This window comes from Onychomys torridus, chromosome 13 (genome assembly GCF_903995425.1).
Source record: "Onychomys torridus chromosome 13, mOncTor1.1, whole genome shotgun sequence".
Lineage (NCBI taxonomy): Eukaryota > Metazoa > Chordata > Mammalia > Rodentia > Cricetidae > Onychomys > Onychomys torridus.
Genome location: NC_050455.1, coordinates 66,483,732 through 66,502,257, shown reverse-complemented (window position 1 = coordinate 66,502,257; position 18,526 = coordinate 66,483,732). Strand labels below are relative to the sequence as shown.

Below are 18,526 nucleotides of genomic sequence, written 5' to 3'. Positions count from 1 at the left end.
TATTTCCATCTCCCAGGGAGATACAGATGTCCCACCATGAAACATTCTTGTTACCTAGTCTCTCTGGGTCTGTGGATTATAGCATAGTTATCCTTTATTTTACATCTAATATCCACTTATGAGCGAATACATACTATGTTTGTCTTTCTCAGTCTGGGTTACCTCACACAGGATGATTTTTTTTTCTAGTCTTATCCATTTGCTTTCAAATTTCCTGGTGTTCTTGTTTTTAACAGCTGAGCAATACTTCATTGTGTAAATGTACCACATTTTCTTTATTCATTCCTCGGTTGAGGTGCATTCTAGGTTGTTTCCAGGTTCTGACTATGACAAATAAAGCTTCTATGAACATAGTTGAGCAAGTATCCTTGTGGTATTATTAAGCATCTTTTGGGAATATGCCCAAGAGTGGTATAGCTGGGTCTTGAGGTAGATTGATTCCCAGTTTTCTGAGAAACCACCACACTGACATCCAAAGCAGTTTTATGACTTAGAAATCTCCATAGGCTGATGAGAATAATGTTTAGTCAGTATCTGTTATATAATGGGGTATGTTTCTTTGGAAATTAAAAAAATATAATTTTTTAAAGATGATAAAGTAAAAACGATTATACAAAGTATAGAAAAGGGGTGACATGGAGGAAAAAGAGAAAAATAATGAAAAAAAGAGGAGTTTGGTGACTTTCTTCTATGTCCTTGACAATGAGAGACTGCTGTGTATGCAGGGTAGAAGAGTCAGTTGGGTTTTCACCCTCTTTCATTTACTGTGATTTTATACCAGTGCTGAGCCTGTGTGGTCCAAATACTGTCTGATGTCTGCTGGGCCCTCCTTCATCTTAGAAGTCTCCCTTGTTTCTGTACCTCTACTGGCCAAAATGAGGCATGTAGTCTGTGGATTCCACAAGCTTTTTTTGAGAATCCCCAGTTCATCACCCCCCTGGGAAGCTAACGCTCTCAGTGGAGGGTGTCTCCCTTGTATGTGGAAAGTAATGGAAGCAGCTGCAACCTTGGCATGTGTAGAGGCAGACCTACCTTTTTACTTTCAAAACCCGCTAAGCAGTCGCCATCTTGCTAGGGAGGTGAGACTATAGAATGCAAACAGTGTGCTGGGACATCAGAAAGCTTGGACTCTACGGCAGCAAGCCACATAGCCGACAGGTAGCAGCCTGCCAACCTGAGACTCAACGTCCAGAATTATTCTTGGTCAATTATTCTCAGACAACATGGTGGGTGGTCCCCTTCCCCTAAACAAGTCACTGCCTTTGGGGAGGGTCCAGCTGACTATTTTGGTATGTCAGTGTCGACCCCCTCTCCAACACAATTATTTCATAGGGCTGGGGCTAGGACAGATTCGATTCTACTTTCTGACTTGTGATTCCTTCTGTTTATAGACACCCACTCCCAACCTCTGTTGTAAACAATAGTTCCCCTCTCAAGATGGCATCCAGTTCAGCCTCTGAGCCAGGGAAACGTCTCTCTATCACTGACCCAGAGAAGTCATTGTCAGCGAGAATTACAACTTAACCTCAGCCATCCTGACACTTTTTTTTTTATTATTTCTGAAGCATTTCCTCTTTCTCTTTGGATATGTTTTATTTACTACTTATCCTGATGCTTCTCTTTCACTGGGCCATATGCACATCTAGTCCACCATCTTACCTGGGAGTTTCACTTTTAGTCCATTATTAAAGGAATTGTCTAAGTTACCCAGATTCTGGAGTTCCAAGGTAATTCAACACACACCACCAAATGCTAATGCTTTAAAATAACTTCCACCCAACCCAGGGCAGCCATCGCCTCTGGACTCCACGGCTACAATGGGATGCTGGTGGGACTGCTGATGGCCGTGTTCTCGGAGAAGTTAGACTATTACTGGTGGCTTCTGTTTCCTGTGACCTTCACCTCCATGGCCTGGTGAGATACCTCCCTGTTTCTGCTCACAGAGATGCTCGTTGGATAGAAATAGGACTAGCACACTTGTGTAGCCCTGTGTCTCCATAAACAGATGATTTTGTCTAGCAAGACACCATGATAATCCATTAATTCATGACTTCAGAAGCAATACAATGGGGTTAAGTGGAGATATGGATTACCAAAAACCCTGTAGAGCAGAAAAAGGCCACATGTTTTATTGCGTTGTTAATCTTCCTTCCTAAATAATAAAGGTTGACATTTATTGACTAGTTTGTAAGTACACAGTGCTAAGCAAGGTGGGATTATATTTGTTCCCAATTTGCAGAGGAAAAGATTGAGGCATAGAGAAAGTAATTTATTTCAGGTCATACAGTCAGAGTTTTTGAGGCTGGCTTTCTGAATCTAGAATCTGCATTATTAAACTCCAGGCTACAAGAGAATCATACACTGTGTGGCCTATAAATAAAAGCCTTCAAATCTGAAATCACACTTGTGATAGAATCAAGGGGCTTTCTTGGAACAGGAGGTCTGTATGCAAAGCATAAAGTCTTTGAACGAGAGCATACAGTTGAGAACTCCCTCAAGAGGGAAGAGAGTTGGGAACAAATAGTCACTGAACACAGAGTGTACTTAGCCATTCACACATATGATCTTAATTTCATTTGAATTTGAAGAGGGTCAGTAAAGTGTCCAAATGGCCCAATAGCATGCCTGCTGTTATATGAACCTGGGTCTCCAACTTTTCACATCACACATCTATACCACCCTGCTCTCTACTCCTCTCAGACATAGTGATTTATTCCTGTTCTCAGCAATAAATCAGACATAGTGATTTATTTTTAACATCTCCAAGAAGTAAATGTCTTTCTTAGGTTTCAAAGTCTGGAGTTACTAAAACCAGTTAGTTCAATTTAGCTTAAGTACTGTTTCATTGCTTTTTAGTGGTGCTTGCAAATAAATTACTGCATTAGGCATTCTGGGCAATTTATTTTTTTTTTCTTCTTGGAGTTTCTATCTTCCTTGATGCATTGGGACAAAAGATAAAACGGTCATTTCTGGGGGGGATTTCTTAATGCTCCCCACATGGCCCCCAGTGAGGAGCAGAACTCATCCTTATTTGCATGCGTTTGTTTTATAACTACATGGATTCAACCCCTCAACACAGCCTTTCTGCCATATGGCACTGGGTGGCAGCTTAGACTTCAGTGCCCCCAACCCCCATTTCCCAAATTAAAAGGCGGAAAATACTGATTCCTGCTCTGGGTGGAATTCTGAACTAACTTCTCCTCTTGTGCATTCGTCAACACGGCCCTTGAGATTCAGTTCTTTTAGCCTGGGTATCATAATACTGCTTTCAAGATTCATTCAATATAAAAAGAAAATCTGAGTACGTAAGACTATTCACTGAGCACAGGGACTATTGATGTGTGGATAAGGAGGAACCTCTACTCTCTTGGGTTTGTGTTTTTTCTTTATGAGTTAGTTTGTAAGAGGTGAACTTATAAACTAGTGACTAAAAGTTTCTTCATGATGTGTTTAGTGCTTTGACAAAGGTGAGAGTGACCCCAGACATGGATGGTCAGGGAAAGAGACACTGCAGATGTGAAGTTTGAGTCACCACTTACATGACAGGAAGACATGTCCCAACCAAAGATCTTGGTGAGGGATGCCTCAGAAAAGAGACTCCAAATAGCGAATGTGTCCAAGAAATAGAGGGAAGACCAGAGAGGTTGAGACCCTAAGAGTGATGGAGATGAAGTGGGGGAGGTAGAGTAGATGACATGGGTCTGTGGTGGTATTGTGTTCCCCGAAATATTGTGCACCCTAATAAATTTATCTGGGGTCAGAGACAGAACAGCCACAATATTAAACATAGAAGTTAGGCAGTGGTAGCACACGCCTTTAATCCTAGCATTCCAGAGGCAGAAATCCATCTGTTCAAGGATGCAGCCAGGCATGGTGACTCACACGAGCCTTTAATCCCAAGGAGTGATGGTAGAAAACAGAAAAGTACATAAGGCATGAGAACCAGAAACTAGAAGCTTTTTGCTGGTTAAGCTTTTAGGCTTTTGAGCAGTAGTTCATCTGAGATTCATTCTGGATGAGGACTCAGAAGCTTCCAGTCTGAGGAAAGGGGATCAGCTGAGGAACTGTTGAGGTGAGGTATCTGTGGCTTGTTCTGCATCTCTGATCTTCCAGCATTCACCCCAATGCCTGGCTCCAGGTTTGATTTTATTAATAAGACCCTTTAAGATTCATGCTACATGGGTCCCTAGCATGATATGCATCCAATAAATATTCTGGTTTTTATTACATCTGTGGTAAAAATGGAACACAGTTACAAGGTCTGAATTAGAGCGATGATGTAAACTGAAAACTAAATAAGCTTCGCTGCCTACAAAATGAGACATGGATTTAGATGGAGCAAGAGTGGTTGCATAATCATAATAAAGATTTACTAAAAAGATCCAGAGAGACGGGAGTGCTTGGTCTAGAGTGGGATATGTGAATATCACCAGAAGAAACTGGGTTTCCAGATTATTTAAGGAAGACAAAGGCCACAAGACTTTCTAAAGAGGTGGCAATAAAAAAGTGATCAGGGGGAGAATATTCAATATACTATTGTAGTTTGCTTGAGTATGTGGGTTATGGAGGTGTCTAAGAGCACAACCGGGGCACAGAAGCAAACAAAACTTCTTTCTAGACACAGTGTGTGTTAGACTTCCAAGCAGAGGTGTTGAGACACCCGCCTGGACACACAAATCTAGAAAGGCAGAAGCATATAGACTATCATCCAAAGGAGAAGAGGGAAGAGAGAAAGGATCCAAGTCAGAACCAAGGAATCTTCCAATTAGATGTCTGGCAGAAAGGAGGGAGTGTCATGGAAGGGAACTTGAGAAGGAGTGAGCAGGGTGTGTAATCTAAGAAAGCTCAATGTCGTGGTAGCCCACACAGAAAGTATTTCCATACAGTGTCAGATTCCAACTTCAAATTAAGAGGAAGGGAGTGTTTGTGAACTGGCCAAGTGAGATGTCATTTGGTGAACTTGACAAAAGCCATTTCTGGGCTGGAACTGAGAATCATACCTGACTGGATGGAGTTCGGGAACGATAGGAGCAGGGCGGGTGGGATAAGGGAGCACCAGCCCTTTCTGCAGAGCAGACATGCAGAGGCGTGAGTGCCGAGTTCAATGGATAAGGCATTTGAAAGCAGACACCACTAAAGTGTGCCTACCACAGCCTGACAAGAATGGTCTGGAGGAAAAGGGGATCTCTGTTACAGAGAATATCACAAGAGTTAAGTCTTTGAGAAGAATCCAAACCACAGAACAGGGGAAAGAGTTAATCTGATAAAGGAGTGGGGACACTTCCATCCAATGTGGGAGGCCGAAAGGCAGTGTGGGAAAGCTAGCAGGGTTTTTAAGGGTTTTTAAAGTCTAGAAAATGAAACATTTCTCATCTCATCACTTTTTTATGGAGTAAATAAAACCTTGTGGTTGACCCAGACAGAAAGGGATGCAGACAGTAAGAATTCAAAGAGAAAGGCAAACATGAACTAGCTCTCAGTGTGCTAGAGTTAATTCAGGCAGACCTGAATGCCCATGTGAGAGCCGTGGCCACTAATTAAAGACAGGCCATGCAACCAGGTCACGGAGTTTTCTGTCTTTTCCAGCTGCCTCTGAGTGTGAGAGATGTGCAGGGTATCAGGAGTGGCCAATCCCTTCCAGGGAAAGCTGAACCTGGGAGAAATCCATTTCTTAGCATTGCTTGCATAGCCGCTACATTATAAGAGCCTGGATTTGCATTCGGCTCCCTCTGTGTCCAAGAGCCATGCTCTTTCCCAGGAACAGGCCAGAGGCCAAGAAGGAAAAGTGTGCAAACTAAAGATTGTGTTTTGTCTAGCAGTCTCCAGAGTGGTTCCCAGAGTCCAATCCTGCTCATTGCCTACATGTCCTGGTGTTGTCTGTCTAGGAGGCCAGACCCTAAAAATGTTGTCACAGCCCTAGGCAACAGCTGGTACACATCTGATGAGCCAAAGGCAATAATGACATCTTATAGGGGTCAGATTTTGTTTGGTTTTCTCAGTTGAAGAAACAAAGACGTATTTAAACTCTTTCACAAGGTATTCCATTCAAAGTATTGTGTTTTCACTTTGCTTCCTCAAACTGAGAACCTTCTTCCCAGTCCTAGATCAGTAGACCCCTGGAATCCCAAGGGAGGCATGAAGACAGGGATGGCAGCTGGTCCCGTAGCCAGAGGTAAGACAGTCAGCTGAAGGGTAATCAGGGTGATTAATGCTTCCTGTCTTCTTTCTACAGCCCAGTTATTTCTAGCGCTTTGAATAGCATATTCGCCAAGTGGGATCTGCCAGTCTTCACCCTGCCCTTCAATATTGCCCTAACCCTGTACCTGGCAGCCACAGGCCACTACAACCTCTTCTTCCCCATGACCCTTATCGAGCCTGTGTCTTCGGCTCCCAATATCACCTGGACAGAGATTGAAATGCCTTTGGTAAGTTACCCAGTGGCAGTGAGCCAAGAACCCTGGACTCTACCGTGGACCCTTTCACTTACCAGCTTATCTGTTAGCCAGGTTCCATCCCTCAGTAGAAACCAGGTGGGGTTGGTCATGGCAATGCATACTTTTAATCCCAGCATTCAGAGGAGACAGAGGCAGATGGGTCTTTATGAGTTTGAGGCCAGCCTGGTCTACATAGGGTTCTCCAGGCCCATCAGAGCAACATAATGAGAATCTGTCTCAACAAGAGAGAGAGAGAGAGAGAGAGAGAGAGAGAGAGAGAGAGAGAGAGAAGGAGCCCAGAAGATGGACTAGAAAGATTTGCAGCCACATTCATACATTCAACAAGTCTCTACTGAACATCTAGCATCTAGCTCATGCCTGAAACTTTCACATTCTGACTGTATACCTGAAAGAAGCCAGTCATGAGACCTACATTCTGTACAAGAGACAACCCACAGTGAAATACAAGTGTGAAGTTAATAATGCAAGGCAGCTACAGCTGAATGAAAAGCATTAGATGAGATAGGTAATTTGATAAGGCAGTAAGAAACTAACATAAATACTTTAAAACAGTATTTAATTAGGTATTATCTATGGAAAACTGGGTGGATTCTTTTCTTTTTTTTTAATGATGGTTTATTGGTGAAATTATTAAGGCCACTCCACATAGTTAAAAGGGAGGTTTATTTTGTGGGGTAACTTACAAATGAAGGGATTGGTTGTAGGGTCTGGCAAAGGTACCACGCAGTCCGGTGGTGTTCTCTGGAGAACTCTGCTCCATCTACCTCCTGTGTCCAGTGTCCCAGAACCAAGAGAGAGAGCTCTCCTCTCCATCCTGGGTCTTCAGTGTCCTCTCTCAGCCCTGCCTTGTGGGTGTGACCATTACCAAAGCCTCAATGGGGGTTGGAACTTCAGGCCAATGCTGGGATGGCTATCCACTACAATGGTTCTCAAGCAAAGAGTAATTTTACTCCTCAGGAACTTTAGTCAATGTCTAGAAATATTTTTTATTGTCAAGCATGACCAGTGGTTAGGACGTGACTCAGTTTGTAGAGCACATGACCAGCATATGTGACACCCTGGGTTCAATCCTCAGCACCATATAGACCGAGTGTAGAGGCACATGACTAATCCAACCCTTGGAAGACAGAGGCAAAATGCCGAGGTCATCCTCCCTACTTATCAACTTTGAGGGCAGCCTGGAATACAGGTCTTAAAAAGAGGAAGAAAGGGAGGAAGGGGGAAGGGAGGGGAGAAGGGAACAAGGAGGCAGAGAGAGATTAAGAAGTAAATGCTAGACCAACAAGATGGCTTGGCTTTGGCAGGTGAAAATGTTTGCCATGCATGTCTGAGAAGCTAAGTTCATGTGAGTTCAACCCCTAGAACACGTACTCGGAGGAAATAAGCAAATTCCAAGGCTATCATTCCTCTGGCCTTCACACATATGCTGTGGCACACACATGCCCACACTCATGCTACCATATGAGCATTACACACAACCACAAATCACACACACACACCTGGTCCTCCGTCCCCCTAAAGCTGATTTGCTCCCTCTGCCCAGATCTTTATAACTACGGTGCAGTATTAAAGGAATCTGGTATGCCCTTGCTGGAAATGGAAGTGAGAAGTCTGATTTACATGTTGTTGGCATAAAACAAAAATGTTATTTAGTCTTTTGAGAGGAGGGTTGAGAGATGATAGTGATGCCTCTAAACAATAGATGTTGTGGACTTGGCTTTGCTGAGTGGCTCCTAGGCAGACATGGAGTAGCGACAAGAGAGGACACGTGGTAAGAAGTGAAGGCCCCCTAGTTTAGAGTTGGTGTTTGGGCCTAAAGAGCTTTCCACAGAAGAGGGCTTTCACGGTAATGGAAAGGCCAGAGCATGGAAAATGGGAGCCCTGGAAGGATGAACAAGGCGTCTTGAACCTTCAAGCTTTCCCTTCCACTCGCAGCTAGACAGCTTTGCCCAGCACTTGGGATAAAAGCCTATTTCCCCATCATGTAAAAACAAAATGCCTAAGAATTAGTCCTAACATGCTCCACCTTGCCAGTGCTCCTCTCCCAGTCAGAGACACCAAAGCCTGTATAGACCTTCTCTCTCCCCTCCCCAATGCTCACTCCTAAAATACTGGTGTTTGGGGCTGTTTGTCATTTTTAATAACACGCCTCCTCTTTTTGCAAGAATCCACACTCAAGCCCATCTCATGCCTTGGCCTTGTGCTTGTCCCGTCAAGTTCACCCTTGACCCCGAACACTGACTTCTGATCATTCTTTGCTCTGTTTTGTGCTTGTCCCATCGAGTTCACCACTGATCCCAGACACTGACTTCTGATCATTCTTTGCTCTTTTGTTCACCATCCTGCCTTGCAAACTTTGTGCTCATCTGTGTGATACTCCTGTAGAATGCTTCCTTGAGGATCCTCCTCAAATAAGGCCTGAAAAAAAAAACATAGGTACTGGGTTCTCCAACTCTTCACATGACCAGAGTCTTGTCCCCAGCAAGCAAATAGCATTTTGTCTGGATGTGGGGTCCCCAGCTTTCCATAAATGTCGTTTCTTCATTTCCTATCTCTATTACAAATTAGAAACATGATTCTTTTCCTTTGAGAGATGACCTTCTTTTCTAGTTGTTTACTTTGTTTATGAACATGAGCCTACATGTTCTTTCTCGTCAATCTGCCTTTCAACATACAAACCCAAGTTCCCTTCTCCTCGGAGATTTCACGCTGATCATTGGTGTGACCGTCGCTTTCCTTGCCTTCCTTCCTCCAATTCAAGCTCTTCACCACCCCACTGCCAGTCTCCTGTGACCTCTGTCCCAGGTCGCTCACCTTCCCTTTCACGGTTCTTACCATATGTCTTTTTGCTTGCTCTTCGGTATTTCTTCCTTTTCAACTACCAGCCCTGGGTCCTTTCCTGCAACTCGGCAGAGGCATGGGACTTGGGGGTCTAGAAATCATAGTTTAGTTTCTATGAAACCTTTGGGGTGGGGCTGCAATCAAATGGCCATGTGTGATCATAATCTTTTGTTGTCTATTTCCTCTTGCCTTTGAAATCTATGTGACCCCAACTTCATCCCATTTGCCCCATTTCATCCCAGCTGGGCTCCCACACCGGTGACAATGTACTATCTCAGAGCCTGAGAATTCTGCCTTGCAGCCTGACCATATTTGCTCATTCACCCAGAAGAATTTTTTTAATACAGAACTATTAATATGTTACTCAATCCTGGGCTTGACAATAAACCAAGAGAGAATCAGACCCGTCCCTGCCTTCAGGGAATTTATTTTATGGGGATTTGCCTGGCCATCTGAATAGTGTCACCTGAGACAAGGATGCTGGCCAGACAGCCTGAGTGCATTTAAGTTCACAGCACCAGTTTTCATATACCAAGTTTCAAATACCAAGGTAATTACCTGGTTGGGTTGGTCTTCTGTTTAGGAATTGCCTTGGGCATGATTTTAAGAACTCCAGGAAATTTTCTATGCCTCTCCTTCTGTCCCCCATGTTTCCCGTAGCTGCTACCCAAGCATTCCCAGCTCTCCCCTTTGGCTTAAGTTTTGGAACCTGTTAAAATATAAACAGCCCTGGCCTAGTAACGGCATAAGCATGGTCAGTCACTCGCATCTTAGGTGGTTGGTGTCATTTCTGAGAATAGGTTTGATTACAAGAGGAAGGAGAAAACCATGAAAACACAAGCAGCATCTTCTGGACCTATCTGTGATGGAAAGGGGGCATGCTAAGATGAGGCCAAGTGAAGTGAATAAGGGGCTGAAGCATCCTTATCCTGCTGGAAATGGTGATGTGTCCCTTGGGAAGGAAAGTGGATGGAGTCTTAGCCGTATGCAGTGGGAGACTCAGAAGCACAGTGCAGAGGTAACAAATAGCTGGGTGAGTCCGTGAATAGAGTCTCTTTGTAACAAGGCAACTTGCCTGAGCAATGATGTCTCCTTAGATCAGTTTCCCACCCAAGCAACTGGAGACTTCAGGGTGCTTTGTTCAGTGGGCAGAGGGCTAGACCAGGTGATCACTGAAGGGAACCTCTTCTAACTCCCAGTATCCATGATTCTGTGACCCTGAGTTCGCACTGAAGAACAAAGAGGAAGTATCACTAATGTGGCAGAAACATCAGAACATAGAGACAAAGCTTATCAAAATACACCATTATTGCTTTCTAGATTTTTCTAGAGTTTGACCACTGAGCCATCTGGTCAGGTTCCCAAAATTCTCATCCTGATTACTGGAGAGGACAAGCTGGAGGGCGAGCATCAGTCACTTGAGCTTTGTCTTGACCTGCCCCTCCCCGACCCTCCTCCCTCTGAACTCTGTTCAGCCCTCTAAGAGCTCACCGCCACTTGGTCTCTTCTCAAACTGAATTTGTGACTATATCAAATCAGTAGTCCCCCACAAGGCAGCGTGCTTCCTATATGGCTCTGAGCCTTTGTTCCCCCAGATCTCAAAGGCTGTGAGGGACTGGAGTCATTCTCATCCAAAGCCAGGTGGGAGTGGCAGAGTTTCACAGTGTCCAGGATTTCCACCCAACAAACCACACATAGTCTTATTTGGAAACTCCTTTTTAAAAAACCTACATTCTCTCCCCACCCCGTGTGTGTGTGTGTGTGTGTTGCTTGTATTTTTTCTGCCTCTAGCCACTGTAGAAGACAGAGGAATCCGTAGGAACCCCTTCTGCTTCACATGGAACTAGAAATTCTGAAACCTCAAGGATTGAGGTGGAAGGGAGGACAGCGAGTTCCCTTGAGCCCATCCTTTATGAGTGATAACTCAGAGTCCCCAGCCTGTTCTCACAGTCGGGGTGGGGGGATTGCTGGAACACAATGAAGCAAAGGAAACACACCTTTGAAGCACAGATAGCTTGAACTTGAATTTACTCCACAAGGACAATGGCCCTTTCTGCAGAAGAATCTGACTACCACTTAGGCCCTGCCTGGTATTAATTTCACTCTCTTTCTGCAAATATGGAAATGTAGAGTTGAAGGAAACTAGAGTGAAACTTCATTCTGAAGTGACTTTGGGTTAAGCCTTGGAGGCCTAAAGAGATTCTAGTCTAAAGCGCTCCAAGTGCCCTTGGTAGTGTGCTCCGTGTTTGCTGAGACCTATGAGGCACAAGACTCCACTGTGTCCTTCTGCTTTCTAGGACAGTTGACTGTCTCACCCTGCATATACCATTTGTATGACATATGTGTGTGAGAGATGCTGTGCTACACCGTGGTTCTGGGTAGCTCATGAACCCTGTGTGACCTTCCTAGATGGCTTCTTCATGGATGACCTCTTCTCTTTCCAGCTTGGTGGCCTATCATTGTTTATTAGTGGCATCTCCATGTTGTATCTGGGCTAACTAGGATGGATGCTGGAAAAGCAGGACTGGACTTGCTATGGAAAGTTCAGGAGCCCTTCAAAGAGGCCAGGCAAGAGTGTGAAGGGCGAGTGTCTAAGACGGAGCTGAGAGACTGGACAGGCAGGAGAAAAGAAAGGGGGAGGCTTAGGTATGGCCAGCAACCCATCATGTAAGCATGGAATTGGTCTGCTCTCTACCAGCTCCCAACCTGTGCCTGGAATGTGGGGGCGCCTGGGTGCCTCCCACCCCTTCTGTTTGCTTTTCATCCTCCTTGATCAAGATCCGTCTTTGGGAATCCCAAACACCTGGTGTAGGAAGGGACCCTTTGACGTCAGCGGGAGAGTTTGTCTACTCAGGTGGAGCTAATGTCCTCAGTGTGAGGTATGGTTCTGATCCTGGGGAGGACGCTACCTTCTGCCTCTAAGTGTATGCTGGGAACAGCAGTGTGGGTTGATGACCCATCATATTCAAGCCAAACAAAACATGTTTTCATAGTCCCCCCATCAGAGCCATGGCCTCATGGGACTTTCAAGAGCCAGCCTCCCTAATATATAGACCTCAGCATATATTTTGGCCACAATGGTTAGGCTATGCCCTTCTCAATCTGAGAGGGCCCTGGTGAGCTACCAGAGTTAGTGGAGAAGCTCTGAAATTTCCCACAGAAAGACCACATTTAGTATTAGGCTGTGCAAAATTTTCCATTGAGACACTGATGGCAAGCTCTAGTCCCTAGCCTGTGTCCTGCCTGTTGGGGAATTAAGTGCACTTATCGAAGTTGGAAGGCAAATTGCCCCCCAAGGAGCCAACCCTTAGGTAATTGCTTAAAGACAAATACCGGAGCTAGAACTCTAAGGAGAAGGGGTAACGCCTGAGAGACAACAAGGAAGCAACTTAACAGTTGCCAGGGCTGCCCTTTAAGGAAAGCTGCCTGATCCAGCTGATGTGGGGACCATGGCAGCCAGAATACACCTTCCCTGGGGTATTTAGGAAGCATCTTTAGTCAAGAAGACCAGAGCGCAAGAGGGCTGCTGAGAGGCATTTGTCTTTCTTCCTCCTCAGTTGGCAGACCTGTACCAGGCATGGAGTCAGGGACAAGAATGAGTGGATTTACAGAAAGGTGTCAAGAGGATGGGCTGGAAGATGCAGGGCAGTGAGGGGGTTCAGGTTTAGGAGACGTCGCAGCGCCTGGAGCTGAGGACAAAAGACATTGGAAAGAAGCTTCTTCTCCAGCCTGATGGTCTAGATTCCTCCAGCCCTATCTGGGGATCAAAAGAAGCTCAGGTAAGAGATGCTGGGGCAGAAGTGAACCAGGTAGATGCCAACCTACAGCACCACCTGGCTTTGCAAAAGGAAGCTCTATTTTCTACCATTGAACTGTACTGGGGACAGCAATTGTGGGATGGAAAAACTATTAAGAATTCTGTCAAAAAAAAATCTAGCTCTTGGAAGCTCAATGCTGAAAAGGCTCTTAAGTATTTAGAGTTCAAACCTCTTGTTTTATAGATGAAGAAACCACGGCCAGTCTGGAGACTTACCCAAGTGGTAAGAATTGGCAACCTGAGCTGGCCTGTCTCACTCGCCTTGTGATAGAGCCAGGGGAACAAATCAGCCAGCAGGTCCCCTTTCCCAGCTCTCCTGATCACGGGGTGAGCTGTGTGCTTTTGGTCATCCATTCCACAAGTTTTCAAACCTCATAGCTCTGACATCATAGGGTCCCCAGGGAAGCACTGTGTTGAAATGAGCCTCTGGGATGGAACCTCTGGCTAATGAGATAGTGTTGAATACCTTCCTCCAGGGAGTCATCACTTGCTGTTTTCAGAGATCAGTTGCCTGTTCCAGGCTTGGCCTACGTCTTTGTGTTTCCTTTTGTAGATACACCCATAGAACTGGGTCTTCCTAGTCCAGGTGTGTCTACACATCCCAGCTTCGCAATAACCTGTTGTGTTGGTGCCCTCATAGATACCAACTTCAATAGCATAGACTTATTCTCCATAGCTACAAAAAGGAATACTTCAAATGGCATATTATGAGAAGCGTTATCAGGTTATTGAAGCTATCTGATTAAAACATGCACAGCCTTACAAAATATACGATTGCCCTTATCAGACAAAAATTGAAATGCAAGTGTGTGTGTGTGTGTGTGTGTGTGTGTGTGTGTGTGTACATGCATGCAGATGTACATGTATGCATGCATGAGGAGAGCTGAAGTTGACATTGGGTGACAATCATTCTGTTATTGATTGAGGCAGGATCTCTCACTGAACCCAGGAATCATCATCAATTTTAGCCAGTCTGGCTAGCCAGCTTGCCCTGGTCCCCTGCCTCTGCCTCCCAGGTGCTGGAATTACAGGCTTTCCACACCTACCTGGCTTGTCTGTGGTCTGGGGTTCCAAATTCTAATCTTCATGCTGTACCTTAAACGCTTTCGCCACTGGACCAGCTTCCCAGATCCAACACAAAAGTTTTAATACACAGTTTCAAAAGTTTTTAAAACACAATGGATAAATTCTCAGAGGAAGAGAATTTCCTCCCTGAGAGAGAATGGGGTACTTTAATATCCAGTAAGAAAAATGACCAGCACATACCTCATGGGCCATTTGTGTGGGATCACATTTGAGTAGATAAGAAATTGGCAACTCACTGTCATAATAGATAGTTTTTATGACTTTGTTTGTCCTTCCTGGGACTGTTCATTTGGGGTGAGGTACCAGGGCCATTGGGAACTAGACTATCATTGTTTTTATAAGTCCTTAGAGTCCACTGGGTCTAAAGCTCTAAGTTGGGATCTGACCATGAAAATAAAGAATTTTTAGTTTTATTGGAAGAGGGCTTACTTTTGACCTTTTTATTTCTACATTCACCCTGGCAGATCAACAAGGTCAAATCATTGACAAGGGAAAAAGATCTCCTTTGGGCTGGAACTATTTGGGAGCTGAGAAAGAGCAGCAGGGGAGCCCAGCTGACATTGCTATTCTACCACAGATTCATAGGACCATATGACATAAAAGGTTTGAGCCTTATTTTTAAGGGGGTGGTACCACAGAAAGTTGAAGGCTAGACTGTGACATCATTTGGAGGTCAAGAGGTTTCCAATGATAGAAGGTGGGTATCAATGGCAATGATTGCTATCCCAGAGATAATGTCATTGTCTGGAGCTTAATGAGCTATGATCTGGAAGACACCAATTATACCAGAATGTGAAGGAAGGAGGGGTAGATTACACAGAGTAGAATTAAGACAATAGAAAAGGGGCTATGAACAGTAATAAAAGAATAACAGAACTTCTGGTGCTTAAAAGTGGCTCCATAGAATGATTTGAGGGAGACAGATAGGACATTTAATAGTGATTATTAGCATGAAAAGGAGCCCTGTGCCCAATAGAGGAGCCCAGTGATATTGGAATAATAAGTAAAGGTAGGAGTTACAGTTCAAGTCACGAGCTAGGTCAGTTAATAAATTGGGGTCTGGAGGTGTCTGAAGGTAGATTTCCCTGGAGCTGGATGTGAAGGGGATGGAGATCCCCAGGTGGCTCACAGGAGTGGGTGGTTTGAACTTTAGGGGGTAAAACACTCTTAACTCTGGATGGCTGGATCAACTGTGACAGGCCTTGTTCCTTCGTTACAGTTGAGGACATTAGCAGGACATGATAGGGTCAGGTTCAGACAGCTTCAAATGACCTTTTATCCTGTGGGGAGGGTTAGAAGATGGACTCAGTCTCCGAAGTTAAAATGTCTAGAAGATCCTGAAAATAAGCTTGAGGTGATGCTTGTCTCGGATCTTAGCGACAGCCGCGATTGTCTGTCTTAGTGATATTAACTCAATGAGAGGAAGAGCTTGTTACAAAGGTTAGATTAGCCCTTTTGACCTTCCCAGAAGATCAAGGGCACCAGGCTAAATAAAAACAATACTTAATTTTGAGAGCCTTGCACATTCCCTGATGATATTGGAAATGAAAGCCGGGCCAGACTGCAGGGACCAAGGGAATCCAGAGTGGAAATCCTGTGTTGTAAGGTCATTAGCTACCACAGAGGCCCTTTCTGGTTTTGTAAGGCATGCTCCATCCACCCAGTTAAGGTATACACTAGAGCTAGGGGATATTTTCATCCCTTGCACCAGGAAGGATGTCAGTGGAATCTGTTTGCTAGTCTACCAGCATAGTCCCCTCTCTGGACAGGCTATAAAAGGAGATGGAGTCTGACGGCTCCTCTGGGATTTCTCTGACAAGTAGGAGAAACTTTGGAAATAGACTATGTGAAGAATGTCTGTGTCTGTGAAAGGAGGCCTGATTAGAATTTGGAGAGCTTTAGCTCTCAAATGTGTCGTCTAATGAAGATTGTTAAGTCTTTTCCATTAGGAGGATTGAGGGAGCAACCAATTGTTTTCTGGGCTCTGTAACCATCCCTCTAGGATGGCTATAAAGACCTAATCTAAAGCCTGTTGAGTCTCTTAAGTTGATATGTTGAAGGGGGAGGTGGGAGGGATACTGAGACCCAAGGCAGACTTGAGTAGAAGCTAAGCTTCCTTTTTGGCTTATTAATCAACTCAGCTTTTACCCTGAGAAGTGTCAAAATGCTGCTTTGGGTGGATCTTGCAATGTAGTATACATAATGGCCACCTGAGTTCAAGGCCAGATAGCTTCTAGGAGGCCCAAACCATCAGGGGCATATTTTATCGGTATTCTCAGCAGTGAGGATGTGTCTTTCTTTCTAGATGGTTTCATGGGTGTGGGTCATGAGGTAAGAACAGGCCAAATCTGTTTCAATATTCCCTCTGATTTCTGACTCTAAAAACTGTCAGGGTCTTTAAGAACACTGCGATGAGAGTGGCTGTTAATGGGCACCCAGGAACGGAAGTGTTCTAATTTAAGAGGAACTTGTTGGGTGGTGTAGAGCTCTCCAGTGGTGACTGAGGAGAAGATTTTTCAGGCTCTAGATGATTCTGGACCATGATGGGACAGGGACTTGGTGTTGGGTGCAAGGGTTATAGAGTATTTAGAATCTCAGAAACTTGGAAGAGCCTGAAATGTGGGCATGGTAGCTTTGTCTAGGGAAGGAACGGGGCACCTTGGCAGGATCATGAGGAATGAATGAAAGATGCTTGCTTATCACACAGATTAAAGGGGATGTAAACCAGGTTGGCTGGTGTTTGCCATTAGTACCAGTAAAAGGGACAGAGGACTGAAAAGTTGAACTGGAGACAGTGGTAAGGGCTGGAAATTTGCCCCAGTATCAGAGAGGAATGTGGTTTTTCTTCCCATCACATATAGAGTTATCCAAGTGCCATCCTTGAGAATGCAGGAGCCTGTACCACCCCAGAGCCACATACTCCTAAAGGGAGGTGGGTCTCCTTCCTTGTGGGGCTCCTCGGAGTCAAAGAGCAGAACCAGGGGCATTCATCCTTCTTTGGGCTTGATCCCTCTCTAGGGAAAGAGAGTCAATCTCGCTTTCAAAGGGCCTCTACTTGGCAGATTGGACATGGCCGTGGGTGAGGTCGGTAGCCTGGTAGCCTTGGGCACTCTTAGATGAAATGTCCTGGCTAGCCACAACAACAGCAGGAGAAGGTCCTTTGATTGAGACTTAGGTTAGTCTCCTTAGACTACGTCGATATTAGATGGAGCCCTAAGATTTCCCGACGTGGGCAGGGGGGATTGTTGCCTTTAAGTGGACCTGCCTCTCATCCCTTTCTTCCTCCAAGTTGACCTTTTCGGCCAAAGGTCTCTTCCCAATCATTAAAGAACTTGAAGACCACGTGTGTCTAAAAAGTAGAGGGTGGAATCTGCAGCCCCTGGCCCAGTGATTGACTCATATCTGGAGAGTCTTATCTTATAAAACTATGGCCAGGATAGCTTGAGCCTCTGGACTCTCGGGATTAAGGCCAGTTTGTTTTCATAGAAGCTGCAGTTATTCCAGACTGAAAAGGGCAGCGTGCTCAGAAGCCCCTGCATTGTTTCCCATCACTTACAGCTGACAGCTGTAGTCATGCTTTTCCCAGGATGGATATGAGGCTCAGCAGGTAAGAGCGCTGGCTTTGCAAGCGTGAGGATCTGAGTTCGGAGCCCCGGCACCCGTGGAAAAGCCAGTAAGGTTGTGCATGAAAGTAACCCCAGTATTTGGTGGGAGGCAGGAACACAGATGGAAGGCTTGTTGGGGCTTGCTAGCCAACCAACCTGCTCCCCAAACCCCACCCCCCCAAAAAAAAACTAGTGAGCACCAGGTTCAGTGAAAGACCCTGTTTCAATAAGGCGGAGAGTGATACAGAGAAACAATGACACCCTCCCCAGGCCTCCACACACTCACACAGGCACATGCACGTACCCATAGGTACACATTCACACCCACCCACACACACATGCGCATCTCTGTCACACACACAGCCTTTATCATATTTTTCAAAAGATAGACAATATGTCTTTCTGTCATCCCTTCCTCTTTCATTTTCTACACCAGTGGCCCAATATGACCAGCAGGACTCTGTGTCAGGCACAGTGACAGAGCCTGGCCAGGCCATATTTGGGTTTCAAGCATGAATCTCAACTGCCCAGGTGCTTACTGATTGGTGGAATTATTAAGGCCACTCCACGTAGTTAAAAGGGAGGTTTATTTTGTGGGGTAACTTACAAATGAAGGGATAGGTTGTAGGGTCTGGCAAAGGTGTGGCGCAGTCTGGTGGTGTTCTCTGGAGAACTCTGTTTGGTCTACCTCCTGCATCCAGGGTCCCAGAACCAAGAGAGAG

The 18,526-nt window shown here is 45.1% G+C and overlaps 1 protein-coding gene across 1 annotated transcript in view; it reads left to right on the top strand.

The window, feature by feature from the left end:
- Nucleotides 1-18,526, top strand: part of Slc14a2 (solute carrier family 14 member 2) — a 56,963-nt gene that overhangs the window by 15,493 nt on the left and 22,944 nt on the right. The window contains exons 4-6 of the mRNA XM_036204497.1: nt 1,786-1,914; nt 6,233-6,425; nt 17,218-17,278. Coding sequence (XP_036060390.1) covers nt 1,786-1,914; nt 6,233-6,425; nt 17,218-17,278 — 383 coding nt within the window. The remainder of the gene's footprint in view (nt 1-1,785; nt 1,915-6,232; nt 6,426-17,217; nt 17,279-18,526) is intronic.